The sequence below is a fragment of the Electrophorus electricus genome, chromosome 20 (genome assembly GCF_041902795.1).
Source record: "Electrophorus electricus isolate QZ-2024a chromosome 20, ASM4190279v1, whole genome shotgun sequence".
NCBI lineage: Eukaryota > Metazoa > Chordata > Actinopteri > Gymnotiformes > Gymnotidae > Electrophorus > Electrophorus electricus.
In genome coordinates this window covers 16,002,501-16,027,500 of record NC_137516.1, presented here as the reverse complement: position 1 = coordinate 16,027,500, position 25,000 = coordinate 16,002,501, and the positions used below count along the sequence as shown (strand labels likewise).

Genomic DNA, 25,000 nt, shown 5'->3' with positions numbered 1-25,000 from the left:
CCCTTGCTCTTTAGACGGAGAGTAAACCGAGCTCGGGATTAGGAACAAAATTGTTTGAGAACAAAATGATTCTGCTGAATGGCTCTCGTAGGTTTGCAAGCAGTCCGCCGCACTGAAATCTGGTCTCCGCTGACGTCAGAAGGGGATAAATGGGACTGGCATCGGCACATTGAAATGCGGGCTTTGTAAAAGGTGTCGTGGGGCTGTTGTCTGCGTGTGCTGCAACCTGTTCGGAGTTTAAACTGGGATCAGGAGTTCTGGGACGATCCTGAGATACACAAGATGGGCAGGGCCCCTCGTTAACGGCTGCTTTCCTCTTCATCTCCTGCCTGTCTCCTGTTCTCCTCCTCCTCCTCTCCTGTCTTCTCAGGGCCCTGTTCCTGGGACTATCCTCCAACCCCCACATCTCAGACCTGCACCTGGACGTCAGCAGCTGCGAGGTACCGCCGCTGCCACAGGGGAGCTCGACTCCTTACCGACTTCCTCCGCGCACGAACAAACGCGGCCTGTCGCCACTTACGCAGTGTGTGTAAACAGCAGAGGAGATAAACCTCTGTTTACGGTTCCTCGGTGACGTCGACGCGCCTGCTGTTTGGGTTTTATTGGGACACCGCTGTCAGGAAGGAAGAGTGTACATCTGCGGTTTGTCCGTTACCATGCCAACCTGACAAGCAAGCGCGCGTTTCATTGCATGGTTGTTTGTGTCGTTTGTCTTCCGCATTGCTTTGGGGTTCTGATGCTTTTTATTTCTGACCACACGGCCACGTCGTCACATATTCATATCGGCAGGCATTTTTCAGGCGTGAAACACGGAGTGCGTCTGATCGCACTCACAGACTGTGTCAGGCGCGCTCCATCGGTCGCCGGTTTCCGAGCGCGGGACTGCCGTTGGAAGGGTATTCTTTTGGGGGAGACAGCCCTCTCAACGCAAACGTTTGGAAAAACCCCAGTAACACTACTGAGTCAGATAAACCAGCATCGGTACCACGTCACACAAACACCGTCTGCCATGCTGTGACGAGAATGTTCTTCCACCCGGGGTTGGGGGGTTGCGTAGGTTGGTGCCGACAAACTGTTAATGTCAGCAGATTCCAGCCTGTAACCAGGCACTTTGAAAATGCATCCGTTGGACAGGTGCACCCGCTAAGATGACCAGACATTGCAGGTGCATGTTTGAGATTTCAGAAGCAGCTGGTGGCTATAAATCCTCACCTCCAAATGTAATCTTATTTTTCTATCACTCTTCATTCTGTGTCCATGGGATATCACGACACGCGCGGTATAAGAGAAAGCAAAACATTGACTTTATTGTGACACACTCTCGCCTTGTGCCAAAAAAATAATAATTTGCATTTCATTGTTCAGCAGCAAGTTGCATGCATTTCTCATTATGACAGCCTGGGTCCTCCCTCTGCCAGGAGAGCTCCCGGAGGCCGATGACCCATCATGGGTCTTCCCTGGGAATCTAAGGCTGGTCCTGGTGCACCAGAGCTGTGAAACAGATTGTCCAGGTGTAGCCGGTTTTGGAACGCGAGGCTAGTTCTCATTTGGAGAACGAGGATTGTTCGCGTGCTGTTTATTCTTTGCTGGAAAAGGAAGAAAAAAGATTAATTCATCAAGTGAAGTGTAGTGTAATTACACTAGTTAAGTGGTTCCCAGGGCAGGTTTCTACCCTGATGAATTTATGAGTTTCTATGTAATAACAGTCCTAAACGGCACACTCATCACTCCTCCCGACTGACTCACTGTACCTCAGTGGGAGTTAGTTCAACACTGCTTTAGGGACATATGCTATGAGTCATTAGAATCAAGGATAGACCACGCAAGATAAGGATGTTTGTTTTGATTCCTGATGTGGTGAATAACTGTTGAGCAAGCGGTTTGCTGCACCGGAATGGAGCAGCTGTGGAAGGTTTTGCCCCCACTGTCTGAATCCTGATGACGCTGTAGCCATCTGTGAGCGGGAGTTGTCTCTGGGCGGGAAAGAGGACTCTGCATGTGTCTCCTTCTGTTGTTTCGTGCCATGCTCACCAATCACAGACTTCCGTTAGGTGAGCTAGTCAATCGGAGACATCCGTTAGGTGAGCTAGCCAATTGCAGACATCTGTTAGATGAGCTAGCCAATCACAGACTTCCGTTAGCTGAGCTTGCCAACCGCAGATATCCATTAGGTGAGCTAACCAATCGGAAACATCCGTTAGATGAGCTCGCCAATCATAGACATCCATTACATGAGCAAGGCCAATCACAGACATCCGTTAGGTGAGCTAGCCAATCGCAGACATCCGTTAGGTGAGCTAGCCAATCACAGACATCTCCATCAGATGACCCAGCTGGAATAGAATAGAGGGCTGGCTTCAGGTGTGTTGTGGTTGTGATGTCACCTCGTTCAGGATGTCACACTGGCTCTGAGGGTTTGTTGTTCATGACTTTGAAGAGATCGTTCCGTACAGCTCTTAAGACACATTTGGCGGTGTTATGACGTTGTGACTGTAACTACATACCTTTCCCTGTGTTAATAATGTTAGAATGGTAACCTACTGTCTTCACTGGATCACATGGGCTGCGATTAATACAAAAATGTATATGGACATAAAAAGCTGACAAATCTAGTGAGCATTTAGCTGTCAGTCACAGTATAGTGGATTAGAACTTTTTTTAACGTATTATTGGTTTTCAAACTTATATTTAGATTGTACATGTTGATATCAGTATATTATTAATATTGACATATTGAAAATCAATGGGAAGGGATTTGCTAAACATGGATATACATTCACTTCTGTAAAAGCATTTTTATTTGAAATATCTGGTGCTGTAAGAGAGGACAGACCATTTTACGCCGTCCCTCATCCCTGTGAGCCAACGGCCAGCTCTTTATCTGTGGTCAGAACCTGACCACCGGACTACTGTGGCCCGTGTGTTTTCGCATGGTAGACCACTCTCAGCCCAGCCGTGACACCGATACGGGTCAAAACCACATTACTGTAACCATGTCAACGCCGTTGCTGGCTCGAGGATCGTGCACCCAGCTCAGCGTCCAGACCGCGGCAATGTCGCAGCTGACACCTGACCGGAGGACAAAGAGAAAGAGAGATCTTTCGTTTATCGCGGCCGGCCGCGTGGTATTTCAGCTGTCTCCCCCAGCGCAGCGAATGGACGGATTTGGTTTTATCGTGATGCAGTGAGAGCAAGATGCTTCAGGCTTCAGGGAACAGGGACACTGCACTGTGGCTCAGTGCTCCCAAAATAGATCCCGTTATCCCATTACGCAAAAAAGAATATGTGCGTGTGTGTGTGTGTGTGTGTGTGTGTGTGTGTGTGTGCAGTTGCATTTAGATCATTTCTGTTGTGACTATGATTTCCTAACTGTCAAGAAAGCGTTCGCCTATGGATCGACTTAAGTGTGTGAGAATTCCGTCTCCTGCATCTGCGCGTCCGCTCTGACGTCTGTAGCGTCTCTCCGTTGAGCCGGATCCGTTGCTAGAATGGCTCCGAATTCCGAAGTGAATCTTTTTTTTTTTTTTCTCTCCCGGGCGTCATTGAGAATGAAACGCGCCGTGTGTCTGGTGGGCGTGAGCTCTTTTTTAGAGATCATCACTTCCTCTTCCTTGTATTCTGCTTCTTTCAGCCTCGTCGTTCCTCTTTTGAGTCTTTATCCGGCAGTTAACGCTCGGAACGAAACGCACCCGCCTGGAGCTGAGCTGCAACGTTCCAGACCTTTTTAGCAGCGGTCAGCCCTTTTGGGGTAGCTAATTAAACCTGCATGAGCCAGGCCTGCTGGGACTAGTGTCCATCTGCTGGGTTAATGTCTACTGATCACTATTAGAATGAGAGAAAAAACTGCTACTTTCTCTCTCTCTCTCTCTCTCTCTCTCTCTCTCTCTCTCTCTCTCAGCTCCGGTCAGCAGGAGCAGCAGTAATACAGGACTTGTTTCCCCAATTGTCCTGCATCAGTACTCTGGACATTTCGGATAATGGTGAGACAAATCTGACTTTTTATACCCCACGACCACCTTCCCTGCACCCCCTGCCTGCCTCTCGGTTCTGACCCGGCGTCCGGTGATGCCCCTCAGGCCTGGACTCCGATCTCCTCTCTGTCATCCCTGCTTTCTCCCGACATCTGTCTCTCAAGAACCTGCACCTGGGAAAGAATTTCAATGCCAAGGGCAGGTATGACACCAGTGCCCCACACTCCTTTCACTCACCCCTGCATAGAACACAACCTGTCAGAGCTACTCACACTTCCCGCACATTCAGAAACAACACGAAGCGGACGCGCATCCATTATTCCTGGTTCGGTAGGAATTCCGGCTTCTCTTGGGAATACACGCAGGTTTTATGCTCTACTAAAAATTCTCGAGAGTACAATTAAAACACTAGCAGAGTGCTGCCATATTCTTTTCCAGAAACTTCTGGCAGTGAGATCAAAGCTTTCCCATCTAGAGAGCCAGTTATCTTCGTATGATTATATAAGCTGGTTTAAGGTCCTAATTTATGAACATGAATTCCCAGTTTTAAAAGAAAAAAACTAATTATATAATGCAGTATTGTGATTTTTTACTCACAGTGACTTCAGCACTAAAACCCCTGTGCCTATAGGTGTGGCTCGTTCACTTTATTGGTTAGTTTTAAATGCATGACCATATGTTTTTTTTTTTCAACCACAGTATGTCCTTGGAGACTTGCACCTTTATAAACTGCTTTCGATGTCTAAGCCCATAAAAACCGAGCACCACCTCATATATCATAACCAGTGATCGCCCATTTGGGGCCGACTACAGACCTGCTCTCTTAAAAGGTGAAAATCTGAGAATTAGGTAGAGAGATTTATTCAGAGTTGAAGGGAACAGGATTAAAACAGAAAGGCAAAAAAACCTTGTGGGAAACATACTATTCAGCAGAGAAGGGCATCTTGGTAGAGAGTTCACTCGATAAAACATTATATGAAGAGGACACTGATATATTTGCACAGTGGCTGGCGCACGCTGGGTTTGTGTGGTCCACTGTCAGGAGGTGGCGACGATCTGGAACCATTCAGGGATTTAAAGACTAATAGTAGAGCTTTCAATCTATTAACTGTAAGCAAGTGCAGGTATTTGCGATCTTTTCGAGTAACATGCCGGGTTCTCTTTGTCTTGGTTGAAGCTCTTGTAGTGGAAAGTCTTTTTGTGGAGTCCAGTTAGACGCCCATTACAGTAGTCAACCCTGCTGGAGATAAGGTGGAGATAAGGTGGAGATAAGATGGAGATAAGATGGAGATAAGATGGACATTAGGTGGATATAAGGTGGAGATAAGGTAAGGATAAGGTAAGGATAAGGTAAGGATAAGGTAAGGATAAGGTGGAGATAAGGTGGAGATAAGGTAAGGATAAGGTGGAGATAAGGTGGAGATAAGGTGGAGATAAGCTGGAGATAAGGTAAGGATAAGGTAAGGATAAGGTGGATATAAGGTGGAGATAAGATGGAGATAAACTGGAGATAAGGTAAGGATAAGGTGGAGATAAACTGGAGATAAGCTGGAGATAAGGTAAGGATAAGGTGGAGATAAGCTGGAGATAAGGTGGAGATAAGATAAGGATAAGGTGGAGATAAGGTGGAGATAAACTAGAGATAAGGTAAGGATAAGGTAAGGATAAGGTGGAGATAAACTGGAGATAAACTGGAGATAAGCTGGAGATAAGGTAAGGATAAGGTGGAGATAAGCTGGAGATAAGGTAAGGATAAGGTGGAGATAAGCTGGAGATAAGGTGGAGATAAGGTGGAGATAAGGTGGAGATAAGCTGGAGATAAGCTGGAGATAAACTGGAGATAAGGTAAGGATAAGGTAAGTATAAGGTGGAGATAAGGTGGAGATAAGGTAAGGATAAGGTGGAGATAAGGTGGAGATAAGGTGGAGATAAGATGGCTCACTGTCCTGCCACTGGCCTGAGGGTCTGCTGACACAGAGAGCAGTGGATCACCGGAGGCCGCATGGCTGTGTTGGGGGTCGCTCCCTGCTGTGCAGGAACACTCGTATCATGGGCAGTAAAGATGTGGAAGTGTCCATCTGTCAGATCATCTCAGCGCCGGTTCATTGGCAGCATGGCCGAATGCTGGAATGAAAAGAAAAATTAGATTTAAGGTGGAATGGAAAATACTGCCGCACAATTTAATGTGGAATGAAAGACGCCAGTTTGTTCTCCCAGTAGAACTGGTAACTAAAGAACCATCAGATGTTTGGAAATATTTCTGTACATATACATATCTAATTAAAAGCCATTTAGATGGGTGTCTTTAATCCTTGGTTAATAATAGCACCTTTCAGCGCATTGAGTGGCGTATGAGTACCTGTGTAGGGCCTGCCTTATCTCCATTTCATAAAACCTTTTTGCTCGCCCGAACCACATGTTTTTCTTCCATTGCTTCAGAATGTTAAATTTTTATGTTAGTCACTAAAATTCTGACTGCTGAGGACGGGGCTTTTGCCGACAGAGCGTCGCGTTTTCCCATCGTCTCTTTCACGCCTTGTAAATTTTCAAGCGTCAAAAGAAACCCAAGCTGCCAGTGATCCCCAGCTCGGCAAAGATTCCAGAGAACACAGCGGCCCGGGGCGTGCGGCTAGGACATGCTGCCGGCACGACCGACTCGCTCGTCTTCAGCGACGGGACAGCCGAGGGCATCGCTCGGTCGGCTTCCGGAGTGGGCGAAATTAGACGGGTTTTTTTTTTTTTTCCGGCTCGCCGAGCCTGCGTCTCTCTTACCGAAGATCAGGCAGAAACCGAGAAGCTTTGTAACGAACAGGAAATGAAAATGCCCACATTACCGGCCTGGCAGAGCGTTGCCGAGGGTAAGGGAGCCAGTGCCTACTGATGCGCACAGGCTGTGGGCATCTGCTAGCGATGTACAGTCGGGCAGTAATCGTGGTACTTTTATTTAAGTCTGTGGTCATTTGACCAGGCAATTTGTGTTCACTGAGATGATTTACACCCTTGAATTCCATCTGCCATTCTGCCAGTTAATCTCATAGACTTGTTTAATTAATATCTGTCCAAATATTAATGGTCTGTTCAGTATGTACTTACCACGTGGCAAACACAGTGCAAGTGCCAAAATATTCAGAGTGAATACCTGATGCATTTTTCTTCTTCCTTTCTCTATCTATCCGTCTCTCCCTCTGTCTGTCTCTCCCTCTGTCTGTCTGTTTGCCTCTCTGCAGGGTGCTGGATGAGATCCTGCAAAAACTGGTGCAGCTTATACAAGAAGAAGAGTGTGTGAGTGCTCATCCGCACGCGCGCACGCACTTACATACTCCACTAGCACAAAGAGATGTGAATGCACTCCTCATTCTTTCTGTTCCTACACAAGCTTACACTGTAAAGTCCTGCTGTGTGCATTACAGCACTGCTCAGTGATTCATCTCTCCCTCTCTCTCTCTCCATCACTCTCACTCTCTCTCCCTCACTCTCTCTCTCCATCACTCCCGCTCTCACGCTCTTCCTCCTTCCCTCCCTCTCTCTCTCCCTCTCTCTATCACTCGCTCTCTCTGAATTTCTCACGACTTTTATTTGCACTGCTCCAGGACACGATGCTCTGTCAGTGCATAGAGCACTCTGAGCTTCTTCAATTATTTACCACTGTTTAAACTGATCACACACACACACACATACACACACACACACACACTCTCCTGCACCCTTTTACTCTCTTCTTCCCATTACGACTCACACCAGCACACACTTGTATACCCGTGCAAGGTCAGACATGCACATATCCACACCAAGTAACTACCCCAGTATCTATCCCAGTTCTCTCTCCTGTGGGGAGGCAGGCCCTGCAGAGTTTGTCCCTGGCTGACTCCAGGCTCCGGTCCCGGGGGGCCGTGCTGGTGAACGCCCTGGGTAGCAATGTGTGCTTGCGAAAGGTTGACCTGAGCGGCAACAGCCTGGACGACGCCGGGGCGCGGATGCTCAGCAAGTCCCTGCAGACAAACACCACGCTCAGGTAGGGCCCCGCCTCCATCCCCCACACACACCTGCACTCATATATACCCTGAGACCTCACACACACACACACCTGTACTCATACACACTCACAGCCCTCACACACACCTGTACTCATACACACTCACAGCCCTCACACACACCTGTACTCATAGACACTCACAGCCCTCACACACACCTGTACTCATATACACACTCACAGCCCTCACACACACCTGTACTCATATACACACTCACAGCCCTCACACACACCTGTACTCATATACACACTCACAGCCCTCACACACACCTGTACTCATATACACACTCACAGCCCTCACACACACCTGTACTCATACACACTCACAGCCCTCACACACACCTGTACTCATATACACTCACAGCCCTCACACACACCTGTACTCATATACACACTCACAGCCCTCACACACACCTGTACTCATATACACACTCACAGCCCTCACACACACCTGTACTCATACACACACTCACAGCCCTCACACACCTGTACTCATATATACACTCACAGCCCTCACACACACACACACCTGTACTCATACACACTCACAGCCCTCACACACCTGTACTCATAGACGCTCACAGCCCTCACACACACCTGTACTCATATACACACTCACAGCCCTCACACACACCTGTACTCATATACACACTCACAGCCCTCACACACACCTGTACTCATATACACACTCACAGCCCTCACACACACCTGTACTCATATACACTCACAGCCCTCACACACACCTGTACTCATATACACACTCACAGCCCTCACACACACCTGTACTCATATACACACTCACAGCCCTCACACACACCTGTACTCATATACACACTCACAGCCCTCACACACACCTGTACTCATATACATACTCACAGCCCTCACACACACCTGTACTCATATACACACTCACAGCCCTCACACACACCTGTACTCATATACACACTCACAGCCCTCACACACACCTGTACTCATACACACACTCACAGCCCTCACACACACCTGTACTCATACACACACTCACAGCCCTCACACACCTGTACTCATATATACACTCACAGCCCTCACACACACACACACACCTGTACTCATACACACTCACAGCCCTCACACACCTGTACTCATACACACTCACAGCCCTCACACACACCTGTACTCATATACACACTCACAGCCCCCACACACACCTGTACTCATATACACACTCACAGCCCTCACACACCTGTACTCATATACACTCACAGCCCTCACACACACCTGTACTCATATACACACTCACAGCCCTCACACACACCTGTACTCATACACACTCACAGCCCTCACACACACCTGTACTCATATACACACTCACAGCCCTCACACACACCTGTACTCATATACACACTCACAGCCCTCACACACACCTGTACTCATATACACACTCACAGCCCTCACACACACCTGTACTCATATACACACTCACAGCCCTCACACACACCTGTACTCATATACACTCACAGCCCTCACACACACCTGTACTCATATACACACTCACAGCCCTCACACACACCTATACTCATACACACACTCACACACCTGTACTCATATATACACTCACAGCCCTCACACACACACACACCTGTACTCATACACACTCACAGCCCTCACACACCTGTACTCATACACACTCACAGCCCTCACACACACCTGTACTCATATACACACTCACAGCCCTCACACACACCTGTACTCATATACACACTCAGCCCTCACACACACCTGTACTCATATACACACTCACAGCCCTCACACACACCTGTACTCATATACACACTCACAGCCCTCACACACACCTGTACTCATATACACACTCACAGCCCTCACACACACCTGTACTCATATACACACTCACAGCCCTCACACACACCTGTACTCATATACACACTCACAGCCCTCACACACACCTGTACTCATATACACTCACAGCCCTAACACACAGAGCACCAGTAGTCCCACTCATAAACGTAGCTCTCCCAATGCGAGGTGTGATTACCCCAACTTTAATATAAAACCATGTCCACTACAGTATTCTACTCTGCATGAACATGTCTTAACCTTACAGGACACTTTTAAGACAGAAATGGTTGGAGGATAAATTTGGATTATATTTAAATAGTGTAAATATTCAACCAAATCTTTCTACATTTGTGCTGCGACAGCAAATGGCAAAGCATTTTTCAAACGGAAACAGATGTAATAAGAGCTTACTTACACTTAGTATATGCATAATTTATTCAGATTAATTAATTTAATTTAGTCCTTACTTTATGCAATATTTTAATTCTACTTATGTTGATTTATGAGAGCTGTTTATATATTTTTTTGCTACGATCTGTGTGTTTATCTGGCACACTTGGAGGAGTGTGACGTGGGACCGGAACAACACCTCAGCCGTGGGATTCCAGGATGTAGCCCGCTCTCTGGAACAGTAAGACATGCACGTGCGCGTGATGCGCACCCGAAGTCAGGCGCATGCACACACTGACAGTCATCCCACAATTTTACTATTTTTAGAGAGTGTTGTTACAGGGAGGAGCCCTGACATACGCTTAAATAAATGTTATGGTGTGTTTGCATGTGTTGGTGTGTGTGTATTGTGTGTTTGTTTGTGTGTGTCCTTCTCTCTGTGTGTGTGTGTGTGTGTGTGTGCGCGCGCGTGTGTCTGTGGCTGTGAGTATGTGTCTGTGTGTGTGAGAGAGAGAGATTTCATCGTGTTTCATCACCTCCCTGACCTGTTTGAGCAACTCAGAACTGTTGCTCCAAACCGTAGACTCTACAGTCCTGCGCTAAGCTTCGACAGGCACCCGCGTGACCTTGGAGCCTCATGTCGTACTGTTTAGTCCCGCTATGTGGAGTTAGCCGTGAGCGCTCCGAACAGGCTGGGCTGTGACGCACACGCAACAAATGAGAAGGAGTGTAGGAGCTCCAGCACTGAGTGACATAGCGACTGATTTTAGTTGGTGTGCATATGTGTGTGTGTGTGTTTGTGTGTGTGTGTGTGCATGTGGGTGTATTGTGCATTGGGACTGTTTTCATGTTTCGCTGCTACTTGGTAGACAAGTTCTTGGGTAACAGTGGCGTCTTCTTTACTGTGCATATACCCCCTGCTGTCTCTCTCTCTCTCTCTCTCTCTCTCTCTCTCCGTCATTCTCTCTCTCCTCAGTAATTTCACTTTGCAGTACATGCCTGTCCCACTCAGCGATGTCACACAAGCGTACCGCAGTGCCCCCGGGAAGACAGAACAGGCGATGATGAAAGTAAGCACAATTCTCCATTTTCAAAGCCATTAAGACTGTACCAGCAGGAACAGGTTAGCATGCGTCTGTACTCAGCTAAACGTGTAGATGTTTGCAGTTAGTGCACAACACACATGTTCGTGCACGTTTTACATACGCTTGTGAGGACCATTTATAGATATAATCGATAGAAATGATATATTTACTATATTTAGTCCCTTCCCTTACAGAGATGTGAACTGACAGAAACTTGCTAAAGGAATTCCGTGGAATTCTGTCATGTGCCGCGATGCGATTAGGCTCATGGCGTCTAGTAACCCACACAGGAGGCGACGCTCGTCTGGGCGGTGTCTCCGCCCTCATCCCCGTTCCCTCTGCCTGCTCCGCCTGCGTTTGGCTCCACCCACTCTCTCGCCCTCCGTTGGCTGCGGCCGGTGCCCATTTTCTTCAGGGGTCTTTTTATGCCACGCTGCCCTCGTCGCCTACGCCGGGCAGCGTGTGTGTGTGTGTGTGTGTGTGTATGTGTGTGTTATAAAGTGTGTGTGATGAGGGTTCCCCACGTGCCTCTGTAATTATAGCCTCCTGCAGTCGGGAGCTGGGTGGTCTCTCTCATGCAGATCACATGAACATGTCACCAAGCTTCTCAAACCGTGCGTAGCAAAAGCATAGCGCACACGCCAGATTGGTGTGTATGACTGGGATGGGTGTGTGTGTGACTGGGTTTACACTGAAGTGTGCCGTGCTTTGGAAGGTGACTTTTAGAAGGATTCGGTCAGCCAAAGTGTGTTTATCGGTCGTTAATTAGGCTAGTCTCCGTATGACTGGAAAGATGAAGTGAATGTGATTCTCACTGTAGAATATGCACAGATTATGACTCAGTGTTTCTCGCTGTCAAACACACACGCTGCCTCACTGTCTGTTCACCCATTCTCTCTCTCTATCCCTTCCCCCTCTCTCTCTCTCTCTCTCTCTCTCTATCCCTTCCCCCTCCCTCTCTCCCTCTCTCTCTCTCTCTCTCTCTCTCTCCCTCTCTCCATCTGTCAGATCCAGCGTGCCCTGCTGAGGAACAACCAATCCCAGCGCTTCTCTGAGAAACAGGCTCTGCGGCTTCACCAGGGCCTTCTCACCAGCTCCACCGAGCAGGTACACTCCAACTCAACCCGCCCAAAGGGGCGGAGTCCAGTCCCCAGGGGTCACAGGCAGCCCCGCCCACCCGCTGATACTGCGGCGATCCAAGGCCGAGTGACCGCGAGAGTCCAGGCTGATGGTGGTTAGCTGTGAACAGTCGGTTCACGTGCAGTTCACGTGTGTTCGGCCGTGCCGTGACATGGCGTAGGCACAAGCAAGGAAGAGCGCAGGGGCAGGGCAACGTGTGACATGGAGATATGTGACCTGGTGACAGCACGTGTTAGCCCGCTTAATCACAACAACAATATACACACAATCACAACAACAATATACACACAATCATAACAACAATATACACACAATCATAACAACAATATCCACACAATCATAACAATATACACACAATCATAACAACAATATACACACGATCATAACAATATACACACGATCATAACAACAATATCCACACGATCATAACAATATACACACAATCACAACAACAATATACACACGATCACAACAATATACACACGATCACAACAATATCCACACGATCATAACAACAATATCCACACGATCATAACAACAATATCCACACAATCATAACAACAATATCCACACAATCATAACAACAATATCCACACAATCATAACAACAATATCGACACAATCATAACAATATACACACGATCATAACAACAATATACACACGATCATAACAAAAATATACACACGATCATAACAACAATATACACACAATTACAACAACAATATACACACGATAATAACAACAATATCCACACAATCACAACAACAATATACACACGATCACAACAATGTACACACAATCATAACAACAATATACACACGATCATAACAATATACACACGATCATAACAACAATATACACACAATCATAACAACAATATACACACAATCACAACAACAATATACACACGATCACAATATACACACAATCATAACAACAATATACACACGATCATAACAATATACACACGATCATAACAACAATATACACACAATCATAACAACAATATACACACAATCATAACAACAATATACACACAATCATAACAATATACACACGATCATAACAACAATATCCACACGATCATAACAATATACACACAATCACAACAACAATATCCACACGATCATAACAACAATATCCACACGATCATAACAACAATATACACACGATCATAACAATATACACACGATCATAACAATATACACACGATCATAACAATATCCACACGATCATAACAACAATATCCACACGATCATAACAATAAACACACGATCATAACAATATACACACAATCATAACAACAATATCCACACGATCATAACAATATACACACGATCATAACAACAATATCCACACGATCATAACAATATACACACAATCATAACAACAATATACACACAATCATAACAATATACACACAATCATAACAATATACACACGATCATAACAACAATATCCACACGATCATAACAATATACACACAATCACAACAACAATATCCACACGATCATAACAACAATATCCACACGATCATAACAACAATATCCACACGATCATAACAATATACACACGATCATAACAACAATATCCACACGATCATAACAACAATATCCACACGATCATAACAACATACACACGATCATAACAACAATATCCACACGATCATAACAACAATATCCACACGATCATAACAACAATATACACACGATCATAACAACAATATACACACGATCATAACAACAATTTCCACACGATCATAACAATATCCACACGATCATAACAACAATATCCACACGATCATAACAACAATATCCACACGATCATAACAACAATATCCACACGATCATAACAACATCCACACAATCATAACAATATCCACACGATCATAACAATATACACACGATCATAACAACAATATACACGATCATAACAATATACTCACAATCATAGCAACAATATCCACACGATCATAGCAACAATATCCACACGATCATAACAACATCCACACGATCATAACAATATACACACGATCATAACAATATACACACGATCATAACAACAATATCCACACGATCATAACAATATACACACAATCATAGCAACAATATACACACAATCATAACAACAATATACACACAATCACAACAATATACACACGATAATAACAACAATATCCACACAATCACAACAACAATATACACACGATAATAACAATATCCACACAATCACAACAACAATATACACACAATCATAACAATATACACACAATCATAACAATATACACACAATCATAACAACAATATACACACGATCATAACAATATACACACAATCATAACAACAATATCCACACGATCATAACAATATACACACGATCATAACAACAATATACACACAATCATAACAACAATATACACACAATCACAACAATATACACACGATCACAACAATATACACACAATCATAACAACAATATACACACAATCATAACAATATACACACAATCACAACAATATACACACGATCACAACAATATACACACAATCATAACAACAATATACACACAATCATAACAATATACACACAATCACAACAATATCCACACGATCATAACAATATACACACGATCATAACAATATCCACACGATCATAACAATATCCACACGATCATAACAATATACACACAATCATAACAATATCCACACGATCATAACAATATACACACAATCATAACAATATCCACACGATCATAACAACAATATCCACACGATCATAACAATATACACACAATCATAACAATATCCACACGATCATAACAACAATATACACACGATCATAACAACAATATCCACACGATCATAACAATATACACACGATCATAACAACAATATCCACACGATCATAACAACAATATCCACACGATCATAACAACAATATCCACACGATCATAACAATATCCACACGATCATAACAACAATATACACACGATCATAACAACAATATACACACGATCATAACAACAATATACACACGATCATAACAATATACACACGATCATAACAATATACACACAATCATAGCAACAATATACACACGATCATAACAATATACACACAATCATAACAACAATATCCACACGATCATAACAATATACACACGATCATAACAACAATATACACACAAATAATATACACACAATCATAACATTTACATTTACATTTACGGCATTTAGCAGACGCTAGAAAAGTGCTTTGTCATTTACTCATAGAATACATCCTAGTACAGTACAGTAAGTTAGAGTCCAACATACCAGTGAACTAGAATACTGTAGAATACAGGGATGAATGCTGATACCTAGAAGTACAAAATACATAAGGTCTAGCTTAAGCAATGATAAGTGCTATAAACAATAAGTGCTAGAGTTTGTTAAACAACATAAACAGTGCCCTACAATAAGTACTAAATTAGTCAGTCAATAAGGGAGCAGTGTCAGTTGTCCTGTAAATATTCTGCAAATATTCAGTCTGCGTTTGAAGACTGCAAGGGACTCTGCTGTCCGGACAGCAAGCGCGAGTTCATTCCACCATCTTGGAGCCAGGACAGAAAATAATCTCAATGCTTGTCATCCATGAGACCTGAAGCAAGGTATTTCAAGCCGAGCCGTACTTGAGGTTCGAAGTACTCGAGGTACGGATCGGGCTTTGACCTTTGACCTCGTATGAAGGGGCTGGTCCATTTTTGGCTTTGTAGGCACGCATCAAAGTTTTAAATCTGATGTGTGCAGCTATTGGGAGCCAATGAAGGGAGCGCAGCAGTGGAGTAACGTGTGTGAACTTCAGAAGATTGAAGACCAGTCGTGCTGCTGCATTCTGGACAAGTTGTAGAGGATATAACAAATATACACACAATCATAACAACAATATACGCACAATCATTACAACATTCATCAGTCTCGAATACTTATAAATATTTGTAATTCATAGAAATAACATAAAATTATTACTTTAATGACATATTCATCAGAATTAATTATCTAGTTAACATAATTTGTTTTTGTATAATAAAACACACACACACTCACAATATATTCTTTTTACTGCCATCACCTGTAAACGGAGACCTCGTGGGGATCTTCCAGACACGGTGTAAATAAACAGCTCAGTGAGCGTGAGCTGAATGTTGTATGCTTGATATAGGATGTGTCATGCGCTGTGAGTGTGTTTTGCCCAAATATGAAGTGAACTTTTTCTTCATTTATTCTACACGCACACACATACACACACACACACACACACACACACACACAAACACACAGCCTGATGTAGGTGTCTGTGAAATATGCATCTCTGTGCTTCTCTCTCTCTCTCTCTCTCTCTCCATTCGTCTCTCTGACTCTGATGTTTACAGCTCTTATAAATCTCATTTCTCATTTTAGAAGAATGTGAATAACATTTTGAAGGCTTTGAACTACAGTGGGGTTATAAACATTCTTTGTCTTGTATTCAACAGAGTTAAACTTTGTAAAAGTGGCAGAGATTCTGTCGTAGAACATTTTCTATGTAGTAAAGTGTTCTAAAAAAAACCAAAAAACAAGATTGGTATAAATTAAGTAAAGGCATCTGTCTCTCTGTTTGTGTTTCTGTCTGTCTCTCTCTCTTTCTTTACTTTGCTCTGTCTCTCTGTGTCGCTTACTTTAACTCATTAGTTTAATACTATTTTAGAATTTTTTGGCATTAGTGTCATTATGCAATTTTGATATATATTACATATACATTTTTACCAAAAAGGCGTGACAAATAGCGTAAGTGAATAAACAAACAGACCATACAAACATACTTTTTCCGTAGACACACTATCTTAGAAAGGGTGCGGTTTCCTAAATGACGCCTGGCCTGAAGTTACGTGGCGCTGTCTGTGTGTGCGTGTCCCAGGTGATGGACCGTCTGTGTATGCGGGTGCAGCAGCAGGTGTGTTGTTTGAGAGCGTCCTCTGAGAGCAAGGAGCTGCAGGCCGCCAGGCAGGTCCTGAAGGAGGCCAGGAACTCCCGTGCGGTGCGTCTCCGAGATGGGGGGGCTTGGACAGGCCAGATGGAACACTTGCATGCTGCTGTCTCTCTCTCTCCCTCTGTGTGTGTGTGTGTGTGTGTGTGTGTGTGTGTGCATATGTGTTTCACTTGCCATTGTGTGTGGCCTCTTGCAGCTCTACCCATCTGTTTGTGTGTGCGTGTGTGTGTGTGTGTGTGTTTCATTCGCCATTGTGTGTGGCCTCTCACAACTCTACCCACCTGTGTGTGTGTGTGTGTGTGTGTGTGTGTTTCCCTTGCCATTGTGTGACCTCTTGCAGCTCTACCCATCTGCTTGTGTGTGTGTGTGTGCGTGTGTGTGTGTGTGTGTGTGTGTGTTTCATTCGCCATTGTGTGTGGCCTCTCACAACTCTACCCACCTGTGTGTGTGTGTGTGTGTGTGTGTGTGTGTGTGTGTGTTTCCCTTGCCATTGTGTGACCTCTTGCAGCTCTACCCATCTGCTTGTGTGTGTGTGTGTGTGTGTGTGTGTGTGTGTGTGTGTGTGTGTGTGTGTGTTTCACTCACCGGTGTGTGTGGCCTCTCACAGCTTTACCCGTCTCTGTGCGAGCTGGCTCACGTGCTGTCCGTTGACGGGCCCGTCCGACAGAAGCTGGAGGCTCTCTCTGGAGAAGTGGCCAAGGCTGCAGACAAGGAACTCCAAGTGAGGGCCTTCATTCGTCATTGTGGTGATCACAGTCACTGATGGAGGCATTGATGGATGGATATACAAATTGTTGGGCCAGTCGACTAATCGAAGAATTGTTGATTTATCTGGCCAGGTGATCGTGGACTCCATGGTGTCCCTGTGTCGGGAGCTGTGTCCCCTGTCGTCCACCACCGCGGAGAACCTCTCACCTGGTCTGTCCTCCATCTCTGAGCGTGTGTCCATCCCTCGTCTCGCCATCCGCACGGCCCTGACGGAGAGGGCAGCACAGGACATCAACCAAGCCCTGGAGTAAGACCCGGCCTCCGCGCCCCATCCCACTCCGCTGCGGTCCCGCTGGAATGCGCGTTACGGAGAGAAGTGGTAGATACGTAAACCGCCGATGCCCGGCTGAGAACCTCGGTGTGCCGTCGGGAGTCAGGAGGATGGGGGCGTAGAAGACAAAGCGATGTTCTGTATCTCAGTGTGCTGATCCAGTCGAGTGGTCCTACTGTGTTCTTCTGTCTCTCACAGGGAGGTCAAGCTGACGGCCGTGTCATACCTCACCAACTCCATTATGGACCAGATACTTCAGGAGCTCTATGCCACGCACAAGACCTTGGTAGTGCACCGAAACCTTCTCTGACTCACCCTTGTGCCCTTTCCAATAATGAAGTTAACAACCTAATAATCTAAGTTAATTAGTCCACCAACGGAATGCGTTTTTCGTTCTTATTGGTAATACAGCTGTTTAATGAAAATCACGCAGTCCCTATGACAAGTTCCCCTGTTTACACTGGTAAGGCCTTCAATGCACTGCTGAAATATCTGACGAGTGTGTGCAGCACGAGTGTGTGTGAATAATCCGACTTGGCCCTGCGTGATGAGTGTTCTGAGAGTTCTGATGAATCAAGGCAAACATGAATCATTCTGACAAACCTCGAGTGTGCGAGGGCATTTGGCCGTGGGCGGAAGTGTTTCGTTTGGGGAGTGCCATGAGTAATCATTTTGATTACGGTATCGACTCCGAGTAACGGCAAGTATTACTGATCTCAGCGCGCAGCTACGCGTCATGCTGTGCATTCTCGCCACGTGCAGCTCCATCAGGTCTCGCTGGCGCGGCAGCTGGAGGATAGCGTCACTGTCAGTCGCGCTCTTCGTCATGCCGACGGCCTGGACACCACAGAGGAAGACTTTGCCATCTGCATAGTGAGTGCCCCGGTCCGACTGGCCATAATGGCCACGTAATCTTGTTCTGGTGCGGTTTAATCCGTGGCTCACCCATCTGTTTTGGTGTGATGGTGCGACGGTGCGACCACACTATTCATTACCTCCATCTGTGCAGGACACAATAGCCATAAAGAAGCGGAGTTCCAGAATGAGGCGCATCCGTCCCGTCTCCACCAGGCTGAGTGAGTCACACAGAAGACACCTTTTACCGACCTGAGCTCTTACTCACCACTCAGTGGTCATTCATACTGTAGTCTCATACAGTGGTCTCATACTGTAGTCTCATACTGTAGTCTCATACAGCGGTCTCATACAGTGGTCTCATACAGTGGTCTCATACAGCGGTCTCATACCATAGTCTCATACAGCGGTCTCATACCGTGGTCTCATACTGTAGTCTCATACAGCAGTCTCATACCGTGGTCTCATACCATAGTCTCATACAGCGGTCTCATACAGTGGTCTCATACCGTGGTCTCATACCATAGTCTCATACAGTGGTCTCATACCATAGTCTCATACAGTGGTCTCATACTGTGGTCTCATACCATAGTCTCATACAGCGGTCTCATACTGTAGTCTCATACTGTAGTCTCATACAGCGGTCTCATACAGTGGTCTCATACAGTGGTCTCATACAGCGGTCTCATACCATAGTCTCATACAGCGGTCTCATACCGTGGTCTCATACTGTAGTCTCATACAGCAGTCTCATACCGTGGTCTCATACCATAGTCTCATACAGCGGTCTCATACAGTGGTCTCATACCGTGGTCTCATACCATAGTCTCATACAGTGGTCTCATACCATAGTCTCATACAGTGGTCTCATACTGTGGTCTCATACCATAGTCTCATACAGTGGTCTCATACCATAGTCTCATACAGCGGTCTCATACCGTGGTCTCATACAGCGGTCTCATACAGTGGTCTCATACTGTAGTCTCATACCGTGGTCTCATACAGTGGTCTCATACCGTGGTCTCATACCGTGGTCTCATACAGCGGTCTCATACCGTAGTCTCATACCGTGGTCTCATACAGTGGTCTCATACAGTGGTCTCATACCATAGTCTCATACAGCGGTCTCATACCGTAGTCTCATACAGTGGTCTCATACCGTAGTCTCATACAGTGGTCTCATACCGTGGTCTCATACAGTGGTCTCATACAGGAGTTTCGTACTACAGTTTTATACAATAGTTTCACACAGCAGTTTCATATAGACGATACTCCTGCTTACCGTGTTGGGTGTATTTTACATGCTTGTTAAGCTTATCGTTCTGCATTTAGTACCAGAGAGCCGCCCTCTCTCGCCCTCTCACGCCTAGCTCCTCCTCCCGCAGGCCTAGGTGACGACCCACCCTGCTCACCTTCACCGTCCATGCCTCACACGGCTCCACCCCTTTCACGCTCAGCCTCTCTGGAAACCCTGGCCTCCCTGCCTACCCAGGGTGCACCTCTACGCCACGTGACCCACTTCAGGCCCCGCCCTCCGCGGAAGCACAGGCCTGGCCACACCTCCGTAGACGCGGTAACGGGCTGGTCGATAAAATTAAAAAAAAACCGTTATTTTAAAAATGTCCACGTGCGCAAATAACAAAGCATCTCTTTCTCTGTTTGCTTTCCTTTCTGAATTATTCATTTTCCCTTCTGTCGTATTTTGCTTCCGTTTGAGGTCGGAGCTTATCGCGGCGTTCACTAACCCCACCGCTGTTTTAACCTGGTCGGAGATCCAGAAATAGTCCTCGAAGCCTCCCCGCTGTTTTCTGAGCCGCTCCGTTTAACCCGGGCCGCAGGCCTGCGCTCACGTCCCGTTTTGCAGATCTGTCGCGTCTGCTTATCACAAGAGTGAATCGCCGTTCTCTCGGCCTCATCGCCGCCTCGTTTCCCTTTCACCCTGCAGCATCCTTCCGAGAACGGCGGCGTGACGCGGTTGGACGATGGCCTGCCGGATTTCTACACCAAGCGGGTCTTACTGGACAGGTATCGGCATAACGCTCGCAGCGAAACGAACATTAGCCAGGATTTAACCGCTTTTGACAAACCTGATTAGGTGTAAGATGTTAGAGGCTTAGATGTAAGCAGTGTCTGCTACCGTTTTTAATCTGTTCCCGCCGGCGTGGCGACTGACAGCGTCAGCGGCTCTCAAACTGCGCCCCCGTCTCCGGTCTGTGTTTGTCCCACAGTCAGATCTCCTCCCACGGTCACACCCAGGCCCTGAGGCGAAAGAAGAAGCGAGGCATGCTGTCCATCCTCACGGGCCTCATGAAGAACCGCAGCACCGTGTGCGACTCGCTGGAGCCCGACGCCAGGGGCGGGGCCTGTGGTGATGAATGCCGCACCTGGTAAGCTCCTCCCACTCACACAACCCACAGCTGAGGGTTGTACTAACCCTAGTACTGCAGCTTATAGAGCATTAATAACAGGTTTATTAAACACGAGAGACTGAGTCCTTAGGCACCCTGTCCAGGGTTGATCCGCCGCCATGCCCCCAGCTGCCAGGATAGACCGTGACCCTGCGACCCTGCGGTAAAGTAAATGGCTGAGAGCATGAATGAATAAAAAACTAAGCAGCAGGGAGATCGTTTTTTCTGGATTTTCCCACTTTTTCCTTTTTTTCCTCTAGTCTACTATCCTCTCACGTTTCCATTTAGGAGATCTTTGTGCATCGTGTGATTTTGTATTTTTTCTGCTTGGGATTTTTTTAGATTTACACACACACACACACACACATATCTACATGTATACACACACACACACACACACATATCTACATGTATACACACACACACACACATATCTACATGTATACACACACACACACACATATCTACATGTATACATGTATACACACACACATATCTACATGTATACACACACACACACACACATATCTACATGTATACACACACACATATCTACATGTATACACACACACACACATATCTACATGTATACACACACACATATCTACATGTATACACACACACATATCTACATGTATACACACACACACACACACATATCTACATGTATACACACACACACATATCTACATGTATACACACACACATATCTACATGTATACACACACACACACACACACACACATATCTACATGTATACACACACACACACACACACACATATCTACATGTATACACACACACACACATATCTACATGTATACACACACACATATCTACATGTATACACACACACACACACACACACATATCTACATGTATACACACACACACACACACACACACATATCTACATGTATACACACACACACACACACACACACACACATATCTACATGTATACACACACACACACATATCTACATGTATACACACACACATATCTACATGTATACATGTATACACACACACACACATATCTACATGTATACACACACACACATATCTACATGTATACACACACACACACACATATCTACATGTATACACACACACATATCTACATGTATACATGTATACACACACACACATATCTACATGTATACACACACACACATATCTACATGTATACACACACACACACACACATCTACATGTATACACACACACACACACACACATATCTACATGTATATACACACACACACACACATATCTACATGTATACACACACACATATCTACATGTATACATGTATACACACACACACACATATCTACATGTATACACACACACATATCTACATGTATACATGTATACACACACACACACATATCTACATGTATACACACACACACACACACACACACACATATCTACATGTATACACACACACACACACACACACACACACATATCTACATGTATACACACACACACATATCTACATGTATACACACACACACACACACACACACATATCTACATGTATACACACACACACATCTACATGTATATATACACACACACACACACATATCTACATGTATACATGTATACACACACACATATCTACATGTATACACACACACACACACATCTACATGTATACACACACACACACACACACACACATATCTACATGTATACACACACACATATCTACATGTATACACACACACACATCTACATGTATACACACACACACACACTTATCTACATGTATATACACACACACACTTATCTACATGTATATATACACACACACACACACATATCTACATGTATACACACACACACACACATATCTACATGTATACACACACACACACACACACACACACATATCTACATGTATACACACACACACACACATATCTACATGTATACACACACACACACACACATATCTACATGTATACACACACACATATCTACATGTATACATGTATACACACACACATATCTACATGTATACACACACACACATATCTACATGTATACACACACACACACACATATCTACATGTATACACACACACACACACATCTACATGTATACACACACACACACACACATATCTACATGTATACACACACACATATCTACATGTATACACACACACACACACACACATAACTACATGTATACACACACACACACATATCTACATGTATATATACACACACACACACACATATATCTACATGTATACATGTATACACACACATATATACATGTATACACACACACACACACACACACACACACACATCTACATGTATACACACACACACACACACACATCTACATGTATACACACACACACACACATATCTACATGTATACATGTATACACACACACACACATATCTACATGTATACACACACACACACACACATATCTACATGTATACACACACACACATCTACATGTATACACACACACACACACACTTATCTACATGTATATACACACACACACACACACTTATCTACATGTATATATACACACACACACACACACACACATATCTACATGTATATACACACACACTACATGTATTGGTGTGTGTAGGGTGTCTTCCTTTCTTGTCTGGCGTTCTCACAGGAAAACTTTTTTCGTGTCTGCTATTTTTCAAAGAGCAGGTCTCATAATGGTTTTTAATGTTTTTGGTAGAATAGGTCGAATTTAGTTCTGTGGTAATGCTTTTAAATTATAAATGGGATTTTTTTTTTTGCGACCATAATACTAACACACTTGTTCACGTGTTTGTCCTTTGTTTATTATAGTTAATATAGCCATTATTTTTGCTGTGATTATTTTTGATGATTATTATTATTATTAATATTAATATTAATATTATTATTATTATTATTATATCTTAGTGTCACCACAGAGAATGTGTACTCCGTGATTCAGCACTCTAAGGATCTTGAGGGGGTGGAGCCACCAGTTGAGGGAGCCAATGGGATGCTCATGGAATTTGGCATGGAGAGGACTCCTCAGCTCTCCCGACGGCCAGTTTACGGAATACCGCTGCCGGGGATGAGGGGCTTCAGCCCCCCCCGCCCCTTAAAGAAACAAGTATGCTCCAGTTAACCAGGTCCCCTTCAAAACACACACACTGCAGTGGCCAAATGACAGGCCGCACTGACCAGAGAGGTCTCGGACAGCCG

General features: G+C 44.9%; 1 protein-coding gene across 3 annotated transcripts in view; it reads left to right on the top strand.

Moving 5' to 3' along the window:
- The window catches only part of carmil3 (capping protein regulator and myosin 1 linker 3), a 55,506-nt gene that overhangs the window by 21,161 nt on the left and 9,345 nt on the right, over positions 1 to 25,000 (top strand). For all 3 annotated transcript variants that reach the window (XM_035536006.2, XM_035536007.2, XM_035536005.2), the window contains 18 exons: positions 371 to 440; positions 3,899 to 3,980; positions 4,077 to 4,173; positions 7,199 to 7,253; positions 7,811 to 7,983; positions 10,400 to 10,468; positions 11,204 to 11,297; positions 12,321 to 12,419; positions 17,386 to 17,505; positions 18,065 to 18,178; positions 18,297 to 18,472; positions 18,695 to 18,782; positions 19,259 to 19,369; positions 19,506 to 19,572; positions 20,737 to 20,924; positions 21,297 to 21,376; positions 21,580 to 21,738; positions 24,710 to 24,908. In XM_035536006.2, coding sequence (XP_035391899.1) covers positions 371 to 440; positions 3,899 to 3,980; positions 4,077 to 4,173; positions 7,199 to 7,253; positions 7,811 to 7,983; positions 10,400 to 10,468; positions 11,204 to 11,297; positions 12,321 to 12,419; positions 17,386 to 17,505; positions 18,065 to 18,178; positions 18,297 to 18,472; positions 18,695 to 18,782; positions 19,259 to 19,369; positions 19,506 to 19,572; positions 20,737 to 20,924; positions 21,297 to 21,376; positions 21,580 to 21,738; positions 24,710 to 24,908 — 2,041 coding nt within the window. The remainder of the gene's footprint in view (positions 1 to 370; positions 441 to 3,898; positions 3,981 to 4,076; positions 4,174 to 7,198; positions 7,254 to 7,810; positions 7,984 to 10,399; positions 10,469 to 11,203; positions 11,298 to 12,320; positions 12,420 to 17,385; positions 17,506 to 18,064; positions 18,179 to 18,296; positions 18,473 to 18,694; positions 18,783 to 19,258; positions 19,370 to 19,505; positions 19,573 to 20,736; positions 20,925 to 21,296; positions 21,377 to 21,579; positions 21,739 to 24,709; positions 24,909 to 25,000) is intronic.